This window comes from Hesperophylax consimilis, chromosome 14 (assembly GCF_061612785.1).
Source record: "Hesperophylax consimilis isolate HC1 chromosome 14, BYU_Hcon_1.0, whole genome shotgun sequence".
In the NCBI taxonomy this organism is placed as follows: Eukaryota; Metazoa; Arthropoda; class Insecta; order Trichoptera; family Limnephilidae; genus Hesperophylax; species Hesperophylax consimilis.
The window spans coordinates 32,033,781-32,050,981 of record NC_142849.1 but is presented as its reverse complement, the minus strand read 5'-3'; the positions used below and the strand labels follow the sequence as shown (position 1 = coordinate 32,050,981).

The following is a 17,201-nucleotide window of genomic DNA, read 5'->3' as shown; positions in this document are numbered from 1 at the left end:
AAGCACCTTCCATTTTTATACCGGTAGAACAAGAACAGCATACCTACCTGATTAAATAGGTAGGTATTTAAGCACCTACATACAAATCTTACGATTTCAGGTTTCACAATTTTGGTTTTGATTTATTAACTAAGATATAATTATAGACAATATTATTTTTTGTAGCGAGATCCATTTTTCACACAACTACTAGTTAAGTAATCTAATATTTCGTGCATAGTTAACACCAAAGAATAACCCGACCAAAGCAGCCTACGTGCAAACTTTTAAAAAACTAATGTTTACCTGTAGCTTTTCACTACGTCAAACTTAGAAAGAGTAAAGTGATTACGCAAAAAAAGATTTTTATTTCAAGCTAGAAATAATTGCGAACCATTTAAAAGTCGAACTTTTTTGCGCGAAGGTCTTATTTTCCCATCAATGAGCGTGTACTCTTCAAACAGCCTTCACGTTAAGGGTGGGAAATGACCCACGTTTTGACTATGTCCCGTTCTGCCTGCCTGAAATAGAGAGGGAGGGAAAGGAGTAGAAACAGTAGAAAAGGGCCGTCGGAAGCAGATTCCGTCACATTGCAACGCTGGAAGTCGCTGGGAAAAGTTATCCGTGAAAAGTTAGTCGCCCTTTTGACTTGTTAACTTTTATTATATCTGATTAAACGATTTTTAACGTAAAGATCATTTGTAAACCACTAGTAAATATTTAATACTTATATTTATCCACTTTTTCAAATCATTTAACTTTAAAAATAAATATTATTCATTTATTTTGTAAATATGATTAATTGCGTTAAATTGACTTAATTTTAATTTTACGTTATTTTTTAAAATCATTCAAATTTAAAAAAAATACATATTTTCTTGCTGAAAAAGTTTAAAAGTTTTTAAACAAAATAAATGGAGACATTTAACAAAAATATACTAAGAATTACTAACATTGCCTATATTTTCTTGATAACCACACATTCTTTTGCTTTTGTTGATTAAATTTGTCTTTTGATCTCGATTGAATAAAATCATTGAAAAGTTATCCAAATGGAAACAAAGTTGAAGATAACATTTATTTTTAACACATTTGAATGTTAAAAAACCAGGATATAAGGATAAATATTCATGTTTAAAAAAAATATACAGTTAATGAGAGTAAACTCATGTTATTAATTACTGTTGCTCTTTTTCTGTCCATTTTAACAATATTTGTTGAAAGGTTTTAAATCTGAAGTTAAACCATTTTAATTAAATTTTTCTTCATCCCCAGGTTTCTGCCGCACTCCTACAGTTTATCAAAACTTCAAACACAATTGTAGATTATAATCCAAAACCTGACCATCGCTCCGAGGAAATCTCACGAAAGGCTCCTTTTCCTGCATAAACTCCGCCTGAACTAAGGTAGGTTACAAAATAAATATGTATTGTTTAATGTTTATAATTCGCCAAGAAATTCAATTCATATATCGTGGGGTTACTGTCAAAAGTTGGTAACTACGAGTACATTATTGGTCTTTTGAGTTAGCGGTGATTTTAATATTAATGTAGGATAATCTATGTCTGGAATAATTTTGGGTATCCTATTAAGTCGTTAATTAGGTTTTTAGCTACTGCTGTTGTTTAATAAAAATTAAAAAACAAGAAAAATATTGTAAAAGTACTTACAAAAATAAGCATATTTGTTTAATGAATAAAAATCTCTGTATTTTTTTTTTAAATAAGATTAATTTTATTTCACAATACGCAGGATTTATTAAAATGAAGATTATACTTTAATTAAAATTGAGTTTACTGCAAAACAAATTACCAACATTTGACAGTAACTCCACTATTTGTAATGTGTTTTTTGAAAAAAAAAATCAATCGCTGTTCAACATATTTTTAAAATACAAGAACTTTGAACTGCTATCCGTTTGCACAAATATTCATTTAAACATGCGATCCTTAAAATGATTAGCCTGTAGGTACATAAGCTCTAAAAACGATCTTTTTTGGGGAATATTCATATTTAGTAAAACCAAATAGATTTCAGCTAGATTGCAAAATCCAGGTTTTAGATCTAAATTAATATCAACGAATACATTATTAAAGCATCATACAAATATTTTCAACGTATATATTATTAAAGCCTCATACAAATAATTTCAACGAATATATTATTAAAGCCTCATAGAAATAATTTCAACGAATATATTATTGAAGCATCATACAAATAAATATGAGGAAGCGTTAATTAAAATCATATAAATTATTTTATATTATTTATTTAATATCCACTGTATAAATACACCATACATATCACAGAATAAAAGCATAATCAAATACTATTAATAATTTACACAAAAATAACAATTCACTGTGGCATTTGATCATAAAATGTCGACAGAAAGTATAAAATAAATACTCAACAAAACTAATAGCTCTAAACTCCTTAAAAAGTATTATAAAGAAGTATAGGTAGACTTATGTTTAATTAATAATGATTTAAAAGATATGATATTCAGCCACCACATACCCAATTTCTATTGATTATTAACAAGTTTCTCGTTAACTCTTTAAATTTTTAAGTTCCTAAAAAATATTTATTTTATTTTTGAAGATAATATTTAAATTTGTTATGCCGACACGTTAATTATATGAAATTCCCTAGATAGAAAAAAATCGCAAATTAAGGTCCTAAAATAATAAAACACATGTTTTGCTTTGTTATTTAATATGTTATAGGTATGAAAAATTAACAGTGTATATTTAAATGAAACTAAAGCATTTTTCGACATATTTTTCTACCATTTCAAACGCGTTATGTTTTATTAAATATTTTCACCATTTTCGCTTAATTTAATAATTATTTAGCGTTTAATTTAACGATAATTCGTTTTTTAATATTAGCTCGCTCCCTCTAACATTCACCCTAACATATCTCTCTTTCAAATCATATATGGACGCTTACTACGAGGCAAGACAAAATGACAATAAATGTTAATTGTTTTTCATAATATACGTAAATCTAAATTGGGGATTTCTTTTTATATGGTCATATTATAAAAATGCCCAATACTTTTAGTAATAATGGAATTGATAAAAATATAAAATCTTATTAAAAAAAAGTTCATCTAATGTGGGATTTGTTTGCTTAAAGCTGTGAAAAAACTGAAGCATTACCAAGGTCGTGTTTTTAATAAGATTTTATATTTTATCAATTCCATTATTACTAAAAGTATTGGGCATTAATAAAAAAATAAAATCTTATTAAAAAAAAGTTCATCTATTGTGGGATTTGTTTGCTTAAAGCTGTGAAAAAACTGAAACATTACCAAGGTCGTGTTTTTTTTCGTTAAATTTAACGATGTTTGTTTTTTTAAATATTTATTCTTCCGGAAAATTCCGGTTGTTTAAAAAACACGTTTTTCCACTTTCCAACCAATTTCCCTGATATATTATATCTTCATTATGGGTGTAATCCAGTCGTTTATGTATGAAACAAAAGTTGAAAGATCAGAAAACAAAGCCACTTGGGAACAAGAGTATTCTAACAAGAAGTATGTCAAAGTATTTTTTGGATGTATCGAATAACCATAAAAAAAAATACTTTGAAAAATTAAAGAAAATTCAAATGATTTCGTAACAACTGTACATTTTTGATCATTCTTGTGGCGCAAAAGATTTTGTTTTCAAAGGATGTTTTAACCTCGGGTTTAATTGAACAATTCGTAGTAAAAGCAGCATTGAAACATGAAATCAATGATACAGGTGAAAGTTTTAGAATTTTAAAGGCCAACTAAACGAATGATGTTTCTTTTTTGTTGTTTAATGAAAATCTTTTTGCAGTTTTTGACAAGATGGCGATCGCGTGCTTCAGTACGAGACAACTGGCTGTGATCCTGGCTATTGTATGCACCATCACCATTTTCAAGCAAGTAGACGCAAAACGTAAGTAAAAAACATACATTATTAAAGTTTTGCAGCACTAATCCACCTCATCACTCCGTGAAAGCATTTTTAGAACATCAACAGTCATTATATTCAAACCAGTTCACACAACAAATGTTAAGAAGCCACGTTTTGTATCCAGTTATTTCGTTTCCTTTATCGATTATGATACATTACGAAAATCAAAAACAATAATCACGATTTGTCAAATGACATGCTTCGTTAGTGATTTATGATATTTTACTGAACATTAAAGCTCAAATCTGACCAGTAATCACAAATTTCAAATTTCACGAAATTTCCATTTCCGGAATTTCCAGTTCAATTTAGCGAAATTGACGACAAATCCGAAGAAAAAAAGTAAGTTTTCGGTAGATACAATTGTCAGTCACCTAACTAACTTAACGCACGTCGCGAAAGCTGGGAGCCGAAGCTAAAGGATTTCTCACCATTCCACGAAGTTACGAACCGTGAATGGATTCAAAGCGTGAATTGGCCTTAAGCTGGATTCAACACCCACGTGGGTAGAAAGAAAAGGTCTCGCATCTGGTGTAGTAATTGAAATTACAAAACTACTATGTACTAACTAATTTGCAAATATTTCACTTTAAACTCTCACCAAGTCCGCGTACGTGCATAGCAACGCGTGTGTTATTCAATATAATACTTTGATAGGAATCAAACCAGCAGCGAAAAAAGAAAAGTTCTTGCTGTTACCACTAGCTTATTGAGAGATATTAATCTGTAAACCACGGCATTGTAAATTTATTAATGACGTACTTGTTTGGGAAAAGATTATTTGGATTTTGTGATATTGGAAAGTTATATATTTTGCCAAATTTGCTAACAAGCTATCACATACGAGTATTAGCGGCAACAGGGAACATTTCTCTCTGTTTTGTGTGGATATGATCAGGTAGCTTCAATTATTACTCTGATATCATCTACTTATTATAGTGAATACAAGGATTACGGAACGTCTTTACAAGTTAACAAATATTTTGTGAGAGAGAGTTCAGTCTCTACCTACACTAATACCATTTTAAACTGTCCATCAGTATTGCCAGAGTTACATGTAATTATTTTACACCATTCTTCCCACATTGTAGTGAATGTGATGGAAAGGGAAAACAGCCCAAAAGTCCATTAGATGTGAAAACACTTTTACTGATTTAAATTTACCTTCATTCGAAATTTCTGGAAAGTTCGGGAGTTAAGTCGTCAAAAGCCGATGAGAAGAACCTGATAAAATATTGTTTTCTTCGTATCAGAAAAACTCCAACTCAAAATATAAAATACCGAAAAAGATCCCCCGAGTCACTTTTGTAACATCTCTATTTTTTCTAGCTCAAACAAAGTTTCAACATTTCGAAAAACATTTACCGCGCTATGTAATGAATCCAATTATTATCCACTATTCAGAAACAATGGTTGTATTAGGCTGGCCGCATACATACGTTTTCCGTATTCGATTTCCGAATTCGTTTTCCGTATTCGGAATTCCGTGAGACTAGCGCAAACGTTCGTTTTTCTTCATTCGGAATGTATAAACGTCAGTACCAGTGTTGCCAACAAGGGCGATATATCGCCATCTAGGCTACTCAGATCGAGAATCGGCGCCGAAAAAATCTAAAAGGCGACTGGTCGCCAATTAAGCTACTTCAAAAACATCAATTTTAAACATGTCCCGAAATTCTCTAGCCACCCCCCCCCCATGAATATTTTTCTGGGGACAATTTTATATTGTCTTGAAATTCTCTAGCCACCCCCCCCCCACGAAATTTTTATTTTCACGTAAAAACCGCAATTTTAAATGTCATGTCCCACCTAACAGCAAATTCGGCTACTTTACGCTACCTTATGTATGAGAAACGGCGATATTAGGTCAAGATTTGTTGGCAACACTGAATTACTGAACGGAAATTTCCGAACGTTTGCGTCGGCACAAACAAACTGTATGCAATAGCTGCGTTCCACATGACGTCATTAGGTTTTTTCCATTCGGTTTCTCCGAACGCGCCGGCTCGCATTCGGAACGTGCGTAAGGAATTTGTTCCGTTCGGAACTAAAACAAACGTGTGCGGCAGTTAATGTATTTTCTACTGATTCCGTGCATTCGGATGTCCGAATACGGAAAACGAATTCGGAAATCGAATACGGAAAACGTATGTATGCGGGCAGCCTTAGGGCAAGAACAAAAATAGTACTGGAATTCAGAATGTCGTTTTGACCAAAGGACGAAATCTAAAGGTAGCCAATTTTGAATGTCGAACGCGTCAAGGTGCTTTTAAAAAAACTATTTGATAAATCAATACAGTAAACCCATTAATTTAACAGACATTGTCTAGAAAGGGTGGCAATGAAAATAGGTTTTGTGATGAAGTTCGTCAATATGTTTTTTCTCAATATCGTTTAAAATAAACACGTTGAAGAATATAGCGGAATTCGTACTGCATAAATCCGTAGTGATGCAAAAACAATTTTGCCTTATTTACAACGACAACAACTAGGTGCATATGTAATCTGTTTAATGTTATTCACAATGACGTATTATGAACACGTGAATTATAATAAATTTATAATAATGGTACAAAATACAAAATAAAGAGTGGAAGATACTACCAGTATCGCCCTGGTGTAAGACCACCATTCAGAATTGAAACGTTGCTCCAAATGGCTTTAGCCGTGTTTAGTGACTAGATCTGAATAGCCAGGTACTTCCCCACCTTCCTCTTTCCCTTCCCCACTTACCTTCAGCCTCACAACATCCCCCAATTGGGGATGCCATAGTCTCACTGGCTCCAGACGGGAGCAGTTGGGACTCTTGTGAGGTATTCACTATAAAAAAAAAAAAATAAAAAAAAACAGTTTTTCACAAACTAATATAATGTAATCAAATAAATACAATACGGAGATAGCTTACTGATGTAAAATATTAGTAATTTATTGAGAATCTCTTCAAATTACTCGTAATCCGGTTTTAAACTGGATTGCAGGCCTTTAACTAATAAATTGATCGGTTTCCTAATATACTTTCAGAAAACCGAGAACGTGTTATCACGATGTGTTCATTCTAATATTTTTACGTTTGAACGCGTGTAAAAATAAAATAGGACTATAAATCAATTAATATTGCAACCAGAATTCCGGATAAAAAAGATTTCGGTTATCTTTGGTAAATATACAGAAAAAAATTACTGAAATTAAATATTGCTAAAATATCAAGAACTTCTTCAAATTATTTGTAATCCGCTTAAAAATGGGATTGCAGACCATTTACGATTGAATTGATGGGTTTTCTAATAAACCAAATATAAAACTAAAGTATTATCACGATGTCTGAACACGTGTTCATAAATATTCCAATATTTTCGCATTTCGTCATTGTAATTATCAAGGAAAATGCAGGTGCATGAACACGCGTTCCAAAATATTAGGAATGTACTAAAAGCTTAATAAGAAACGACCTGCAATTCCGTTTTTAATCCGATTTCAATAAATCAGCAATTCTAACTTTTCTCCATGTACATCAATAATTAAGACATTTGAGTGAAAACCTATTAATTGTTCCGTTTTAATGTATGTTTATCATAATTTATAAATATTATTCACTTTTGGTTTCAGAATAAATAAATAATTTAAAAAAATATTCCTTCTTGACATTAAATTTCAAATAGATTCGCTGTTTTCGAACGTATCGCAAAATGAAATACTGTTTTATTTTTCAGATTTTGATTGCAAGCGGGTATATTTATTTATTTATCAATGTTGAGTTAGCTCACATCGTTGTGTGTGCTAATAAAATATTCATATAAAAAAATTAACATAAATGCAATTAAAAAAAAAAAATTTTGAACATCAACATAGCTAAAGTTTTAAAATCGCTTACCAATGATTATAATTTTTTGTAAATTTAATTTAGATCTTAATATGAAAATAAAAAACAAACGTATATTTGATCATACAAACGCTTTATACCGGTTATTGTCCCTTATTTTTTTTGTTTTGCATAAAAAATAATTATTTACACAATCGGCAAACTTTGGCTTTCTGTTTTGTAGAGTTTTGTTTCAAATTATACTGAGCGTCTATGGTAAACTTTTATATACAAAAGGAAAGCTTGGTGTTCTCTCTTTCTAAAGTTGTTTATGTTATATGTCCCAACATAATATGAAAAGGGATAAAACCAGCTTTATGACGACGCATCATTTGGTGATTCTAAATAATATACGATGAATTTAAAATTATAAAATTGGAGTTCTACAAACTATACACCAAAATCATAACTACGCCAAAAGCTTACAGCTGCTTAACCCTTCGACGAACAATGTACTTTTACCCCTTTGGAAGGGCAATGTGGCCTGACCAGGCCATATAAGAGATTATAAAACTAGTTTTAGATAAAGGCAGATGTGCAAATAAGGTATGAACGTGTTGATGTTTTATTTATGTGTATATGACAGGACAAACACCTTGTGACAAATACCATTTTCATCAGAATTCTGGCCAATCGAGTGACGTAAAAAGTTATCGCAGTATACTATACAACCGGTATAGCAATACTTGTCAACTAAATCCAATACCACTAGTGCAAAATTGACTTCGCAATCAGTATCTCGAAGTTTTCCGGTTTAAATTTGATCTCTGAGCTTATAGTTAGTATTCGAATCGCAGACCCACCAAACCTTGGGGTACAATACTGAAAGTTTTTGTATTATTTTTTTTTAAATTTTACCAACTAAAAGCTAACTCATCGGCAAAAGCACCATTCAACGCAGCTAGCTAAGTTGTATAGTATATTGATATCGCTTGCCAAAATGTCAACGGGAAAAACAGTTTGTTTTAAATGGCCTGGTCAGGCCACATCGCCCATTAAAGGTTTAAAACAATATTATATGATAAAACCATCAAAAGATTTGCACAACTTTAACCTCTCTTTTTACAATCAATTTGTTTCTTTTGCATGAAATTTCACAGGTATGGGTTGGGTATGGGTTGTGTTCTTTCCCTTTTTGAATTCGATATGCAATTTGGGTTTATCTCCGGAAACTCTCGGATCATGCAACCAATGTGTCGGAGTAGTAGTTTCGAGAAAATATACCTACGCACTACAAGATATTCCCAACATAGGTTCTTAAATCAACGTTAGAGATAGAGCATTGATTTACATGGTGGTAAAGTGGTTATTGCATGAACTCCGGATAAACATCTCCAAGCAACTGCAACCGGATATCCGATAATTTGGGTATAGCCCAGTCAGCAAGAATTCAGTTAGAGCAGCGGTCGGGGAACTTTGATTACCATTTCCCCAAAATATTTTTGCGTAAGTCGATATTACCCCTTCCCCCCATTTTGAAAAGAAGACAATCAATGTATATTTAAATAAACATTATTTATTGAATTAATTTAAATTTGCTTCATGTTTGATACAATTATTTAAATTGGGACTTTTGATGTAAGAGCAATTTGAGTACAGTCTTCGGCGTTTAATCGATTTCTGTTCTTCGTTTTTTATGTTCATTAGAGTGGAAAAGCCTTGTTCACAAAGATAGGTTGTTGCAAATGGCAGCTTTTTTACCGCCTCCTCATGTGCAATTTTGAAAGCCTTCGTAGCTTTTGACATCCAAAAAGACGACAGATTGGCTTTGCTCTCAAATTGAATACGTGTTTAAGTATTAGATCGAAGTTCAAGTATTGTTTCTGCCAAACCCGGAGGCTCTTCTGGTATGTTAGCAATTTTACATTTAAAAGGATCTACAACCCAATTGAAAGTATGTATATATAGATCTGGAAAGTAGTAAAGAACCGCTCTCTGAGTTTGGTAAGATGTTTTATAACTGTATCCTTGATTTCATCAAAAGTAATATTTTCACAGTCTTCCGAAAACAAAGCTAACTTTGAAAAAGAAGCTATCTTGTTCTGTTCTGCTTTCTGTCTCCAAATCAAATGAAATCAAATCAAATAAAATCGGTGATGAAATGATGTTCCTCGTCAGTAATTTGCGCACAGTCAAACGACGCGTCTTAAGCCCGTGCGCATAAATAAACCAATCCGTGCGTGAATGACCGTAGAGTGTTGATTTTTAACATTACAACATACGCAGCGCCTAGTGGCCGATGCAAGAAACAACTATACGCACGCACGCAAACACACATTATTTCTCTTATTTCTCACGCACACACCTGAATTGATTTAGTTTGTAAAAATACTAACACGTTTATGAAATAGCAAACCAGAAAAATTTCCTTATTACCTTAAAAAAAAAAATTACCCCATTTGGGGTAATTTACCCCGGTTTCCCGACCGCTGAGTTAGAGCAAAAGTTAAGAGCCTATTGCAATGATAAATATAAAACTCGGCAGTTTTTTAAACACTAACGCCACTCAGAACAATTTTTTTACTTGTGTTCAAAATTGAAAACATATGTTTTTATGGTTTTTCTTCAATTTGTCGAATCCACATTACCTAACCGAACCTAACTTAATAGAATATTTCTTATTGATTCTTGAAAGAAAATCAAACATTCCCCTGACGAATAAGCTGAAACTATTTTAATTCGTCCTTCTTCAATAATTGTGACTAGAAACTGTTTGTGCAATGACAGAGTATTTAGCTAGCATATAATTGACCCAGCGACTTCTAGACGGTAAGTCGGCGCTTTGGACCAATCAGTTATTAACCGGTAAATTGAAATTCTGCCAAGTTTAAAAATTGTTCTATTTAATTCTACCTCAAATGCTACACAGGATGACTTGGCTAGTACCATTGATAGCTATTTGGTAAAATGTTTTCAACAGCGCCAGCAAATATCTTAATAATAACAGTATTAAATTTGACTAACATTAAATATTAAAAAAATTAAATTGAGTTCTACAAATCTTACACAAAAATAATTAAGAACAAATTAGATGAAAAATTACTTATTCTTTTAATACGAAATAACGTATTTTATTCAAATTAAATGTGAAGTTGGTAATAACACGACGGTTTTAAACCCTTTTCCTAGAAGCGGTCTGTAATAGAAATCTCTAGGTAGGTGGTAAGACTAGCTACTGCTTCTCCCTGTAGATGTAACAATTAGGTTTTTTTAAAATAGTTTTTGACTTTACTGATTTTTTAGTTTATCATATAGGATTCTATCAATATCAAAAGGTAAAATGATTTTAGCTATATTTACCATTTATCTGTGTGCCAGGTTGTTCTACAAATAATTTTGGTTACTATTTTATCTCTTCGTTTCCTCACAAACTTGATTAAATAAATCTCCAGATTAACAAAACTTTTGGACTTTTGATTGATTGACAATGGGTTCCGATATCTTATTTAATAGGCGGTTGGTTTATTTTAATAATGTGGACACTCGGATTTTATAATACACTCGGTCTTTACAACACTTGACAGATAAACGCCATCTATGGGTAAATTAATAGACTAATATCTAGTTCTATTTGACGGTGAGTTCTTACACAATATCAAGGATACAACATCAATCTTTACTCTCTCAGACGACCGGAAAAACCTTAACACGCCTTTGAAATGTTCACAAAGGAAAAGTCATGTCAAAAAATCTACGATAACTTAGAAAAGAGAAATAATTGAAAATATCGTTAAGTCCACGATTTACGGCAATGTAGTTTTGGGTGTTCAACTTTTTGCTCTGTAGAACGAAACCGAGGTATACCTACTGTTTTTTAAACTCAGCCATTGATTTAACTAATTAAACAACAGTATGGTCCCACCATTTATCAAAATTTCAGAAAACGTTTCCGATTTTTTAGATTTATGTGCTACATTTTATTTAAAATAAGATTTTTTTTTGCTAACAAGACCACTTTTTTTACATTTTTTGTGGTTTCGGCAGACCGATTATTGTGGAATTAATTTTCATCAATACTTATTTACAATCACACACTTTATGGCGATTCCGCGGACTTACGCATCATTCATAATTTTTTTTTTCCAAAGCTTTCGTTTAATTTCGCATAAATTTGAATATTTTTCTTTACGCTTGGAATCAGAAATCCAAAAATATATTTAACTTTTCGAAATGGAACATCAATGCCGAAACTCAATAAATTTTTGACGCTGTGCGTTTTTGTCACACTTTTCTCGTCCACTTAAAAATTAATTGGCAGCTTATAACATTGTACTCTCCCTGTTTCGTCCCGACGTTTGGTCAACGGTGGGTTCGTTCTGCTTCCGATAACCAAAGAGCAGGGTTTAAACATTTACCATTGGATCCACGTTTGTTTTGTACCAGAATGCTGCTGAGCTGAGACATCGATCAACTTTTGAATTATCAATACAATACGTACTGCTGGAAAAGTTTTACACTTTACATATCGACAAGTTCTGAGATCAGTAACGACTGATTATTACGTTCCACCGTAACCGCCGTTGAAACGTAATCATCGCAACAAGTGGTCGCCATGCGTGTGTACATAGGTTAGAAATTTAATTGTGTTTGGCTTGGGGAAAACGCAATACCAAAATTACAAGTAAGTAGGCAGAGAGCGGATAGAACTCCTTTTTCTGACCCAGTATGTAACGCGATATAAGGCGTCACCATATACTCTCAATCAATTATATTTGTACGTGTGTAAACATGCTGGACGGGGGTCGTTGAGTATATTATTATTAGCTGTACCTAGTGGAAATACTTCCTCCCATAATTCAAAACCAATTTATACATGTGATATGTTTATATCGCTTAAATAACCTTTACCTGTACTCAATAAGTGACTTAAATCATAATATATGAATGTTTTCATTTCACGAGTTTTGACGATATTATATAAAAGAAAAAAATCGTGTTGAATTACTTGTTACCAATGTTTGGAACATTCGTTTAATCAAATGATCATAATTAAATTTTTTGAGGCTGGTATAGGTACCGCCGCCCCAAAAATCATTTATTGGTTAACCAACACCTCGGCCATAGGTCACCGGAGTGGTTCGCTACGTTCGGTGTCAGAAGGGGTGCCCGGGTTCATGGGGTGAGGTTTTTCCGGGTCCTGGTGGCGGTAGCGCCTGCTGATCGGGAGATACTGGTTGAGGAAGACCTTTTGATTTCTCCAACAGGACTCTCTTGGAACAAATTCTTACACCGCATGTGTGGGATGGATTCGTCCGTCCAGCATTCCTGGACACTCTGACCCCCAGCTTCCTACCCATCCCTCATACCTTTTTTCTTCTCAGAAATTCCCCTCCTTTCCTAAAAAGACTCTCCACACATCATCCCCAAATATGAAATATGCCCTGAGGGAAATTATTTTCCAACCTTTCCGCACAACAGTTCCAACTGTCCAGAGCCAGTGGCATTATGGCATCCCCTTTCGGGTACGATGTGAAGTTGAAAGGATTATAGGCACGAGGCGAAGGTTGGGAAGAAACTGGCAGAAACTGAAGATCTGGTCACCAACTACAGCTAATGCCATTCCAATAACTTTTCGTTTAGGAATAGTTTTCTTACCAGGGTGACAATGAGAGTATCTAACACTCAAACGAATAACGAAGTTTTTTTCCCACCAATGAGGTACATACGAGTACTAACTTCCTGAGTGCTAACTCCAGTTTTAAGTATCAACATGCCTTAAGCTTATATTGCTTATATAAGAGTAACTTTTCGATACCGTTCCTCGAACAGCATTGTAAATATTTATAAAAAGTTTAGTAAAGATAAACAAAAGTTAGTTCCGTGTAGCACAGTTTCGTAACTCGTACACTTAATAACATTACATTTTGCGTTAGAACTTTTATTTTCCGGTCCAAGATTATTTTGCATTTTCGATTATCTGGGAGGCGAAAAATCAATAAAATTTTAATAATAATAGCCTATAAGCAATAAAATCATTTTTGTGTTACTATGCCGTGTTGCGCTTCCTCCTTTTTTAGGTAAAGGTTTGGATGTGTCAATATGTCAATTTGAAGGTCAGATGTGCGGTGTATAGATTGTTGTGAGGTGTGTTAATCTTCTAAGGGCCGGAATTTCAGTATGATAAAATCAGTTTAATGAGGTTTTCGGCGTTTAGTTTTGATAAATACCCTCAACACAGAATCCCCAAAGATGACCGTGAAGGAAAATATTTTCTTCAGAGCCTCCTACGTGGATATGATGTAAAAAAAATAACGGGCACGATGTACTATTGAACTGCCGTCTACATTCATATTAGTAATGGAATTTTTGTGGATTTTATTTGCTTCCGTAATTAGTCGTTCTTGATGCGTTTTGGGTCTTCCGAAGACTTCAGAAACAAATCCAAAGTTTTTAATTTATTTGAATACCGCACAAGAGTCCCAACTGCTCCCAACCGTCTGGAACAACTGAGCCAATGGAATTCCCAATTGATGTATGTTTTGTGGCTGAAGGTATTAGGGAGGGGAAGGAGATGGGAAAGAGAAAGGTGGGGGAATACCTAGCTATTGACATCTGTTCACCAAACACAGTTTATGTTAGCTATTTCATGCAACGTTCAATTATGAATGGTGGTATAAGAGTATCTTCCATCTTCCGTACGTGTCGCAAGTATACTATATATTATTTTTAATTAATAAATTGTGAAATAACACTAATTAATCGAATAGAATTTACTTGCTAGTCGAGAGCCTTACCCTTCGACCACGGATTCCATAGATACATAGTGGAAAGTTTCAATTATCTGCGATTTTTTTGGTAATGATGAAATCTTTCGAAAATATTTCCAGAATGTCATGCATTGACTAAAGAGTCAAGCAATGCAAAAATCAAACCTAAAAATGTGTGTGTTTTTTTCCTCTCGTTTATCATTTTCTAATATCCGGATCTCCAGCTGTCCGGATAATCCGGATAACTTTCATCCCGGATTATTCCGAATTATTTAGGTTTCGGTTTTGGTGGAAACAATGGAGGCATGAATACACGATATGTAAACATTGAAAAACGTTCATTTGAAAATATTAATATTTGAGATAGTAGATAGGGATGCGTTTTTGCTTGTCATTTGTGGAAAAACGTTACAATGTAACCCAATGATACTCAGAAAGGTATACAGTATACAATTTACCTTCCAGACATCAAAGAAAGTTATTCATTTGAAATGAAGTCAGTTTGATGAAGTTATTTCGATTAATTATTGGTTCAAAACGTGTTTAAAATACAGTCTTATTAAAATTGAATCTTACTCAAGCTTATTAATTGCACTTGTGTATACAATTTAACAAAACATTACTCTTAACTGAAGCTTTCTCAAGCTTTATTTTACGGAAATTCTTTCAGAAACTTTTGTTTACTCTTCAATATTCCAATTATGAAAACAATTTTCATGTTTTTTTTGAAGTGAAACTTCTTTAGGCGCGTAATCGATTTTCTGGGACGGAGTAAAACCGAGTCAAGATCGACACGAAAATGCGGGTACCCCCACCACCGCTCACCGTTCACTGTCCCTCTCTCACCATATGCGCTTGTTGAGGTGGGGGAGCCGCTCACGAACGTTCTCTCTCTTCTCTTCTTTCCTCTCTCTCAGACACCAGCGAACTGCGCCACGCTAAGCATCAGCTGCTTGGTTAGTATACTGCGTCGTGAGTGTAATACGAGTGAAATACGTAATTGATTGTGGTTCATACGGTTTGGTACAGAATTTTGAAATTGACAATTAAAATGGCACATGATTGGTAAATTGTCATTGTAATTTCTTTGTAATTTTTAATTGTAATATTGTTATTTATGTAATATTGTATACTTGTGAATAAATTGAAAATTTTTGGAACTATACATTAATCGAACGTCATTCATCTATAAGAAAATATTAGAAAAAGCAAATCCATGCTTCGTCGTTGAATTATTTAACCTCTAATTTTCAAACTAACCTAAGAGAGAAAATAGAGATGATGAAATGAAAATAGAGAGAGAGGAATACTAGAAGTTTCACTTCTGTCTTGCGTAGGCTTGACACACCCACTTTTTTTTTAAATTGAACATGTTATTTTGAATATGAAAACAAATCTTGTAGAAAGGTGCCTGTCTCAATTTAATTCCAATATATAACGTTTTATTAACTTTGTGTCCATCTTCAACGTAACTTGTGATGGTCAAAGGTAGCCCTAAAAACAAATGGCTTCTCGACTTTTGGTTTGTAAATCGCTGTTTATAAGATAAGTTTAAATGGCTTTGACTGTTATTCTTAATCTCAAAAGTTATTCCTGCTCGAAAGGTCCAGTTATGTTTAAAAGGTCACATTACAGAACTTAAAAAGATCAATTCCATTGTTGAGCCAATTGTGAATGAGATTCGAAAAGATACATTGAAACTTCTGTGTTTTTATCGTTCCAAAGCAAAAAATCGTTGATATTAATGGGAAAATAAAAATTTGAATTTTTCGACAAGGTATATCCCAAAAAATCCTGCTATCTGTCAAAAAAACATTTCTCGGGATCAAAATAAATTGAAACTTTTATTTTTCTCTGTAAATCGGTAAATAATTAGTTTTACAAGTTTTCGGGTTTTGTGGATCATTTACGTGTGAGACATATATATACTTATATATATATAGTAGCGGTTTGCATTGCTGCTTGATCAAGGGTAAGCTTTTGAAGCTTTTCAGGTGTCGATTATCATTATTCATCATGATGAAGAATTAGATGTGCCAGATTGCAAATAAAAATAAGAAATCTGCCGAGGATTTTTCGTTTCTTTTGGCGTGCCTAAATTTCTGATAGCAAAATCTAGGCTCGCTACTGATACATGGATATCATAGTTATAAAAAAAAAAAAAAAATACAGTGTGTGGCAAGCCTACGCACGATGGAAGTGAAACTTTTAGTATTCTTCTCTCTCTCTTTTCATTTCATTATTCTTGTGCCACGAATGTTTTTCTCACTTCTATATCGTCACTCCTCATTTTTGACACTAAAACTCTGTTCCAAATCGAATAAACCACAATCAATTACGTATTTCACTCGTATTACACTCACTGCGCAGTACACGAAGCAAGCAGCTGATGCCTGGCGTGGCGTCGTTGGCTAGAGAGAGAGGAAAAGAGAGAAGAGTGAGAGAGAACGTTCGTCAGTGGCTCCCTCACCTCAGTAAGCGACTACGGTGAGAGAGCGACAGTGAACGGTGAGCGGTGGTGGGGGTCCCGTACCCCCACCACCAAATGATCACTGTTTTTCGTGACGGTCATGAGTCGGTTTTAATCCGGTCCTCGAAAATGCATGACGCGCGTAAAGAAGTTTCACTTCAAAAGGACAGAATACTTAATGAAAATTAACAATATTTGTAATCTGAATCATATTGTACTGCTAATTTATTAGA

General features: G+C 33.3%; 1 protein-coding gene across 1 annotated transcript in view; it reads left to right on the top strand.

The window, feature by feature from the left end:
- The first annotated feature begins 572 nt into the window (after positions 1 to 572).
- The window catches only part of LOC149418197 (neuropeptide CCHamide-2-like), a 75,875-nt gene continuing 59,246 nt past the window's right edge, over positions 573 to 17,201 (top strand). The window contains exons 1-3 of the mRNA XM_089639362.1: positions 573 to 610; positions 1,255 to 1,385; positions 3,813 to 3,914. Coding sequence (XP_089495488.1) covers positions 3,824 to 3,914 — 91 coding nt within the window. The 5' untranslated portion in view covers positions 573 to 610; positions 1,255 to 1,385; positions 3,813 to 3,823. The remainder of the gene's footprint in view (positions 611 to 1,254; positions 1,386 to 3,812; positions 3,915 to 17,201) is intronic.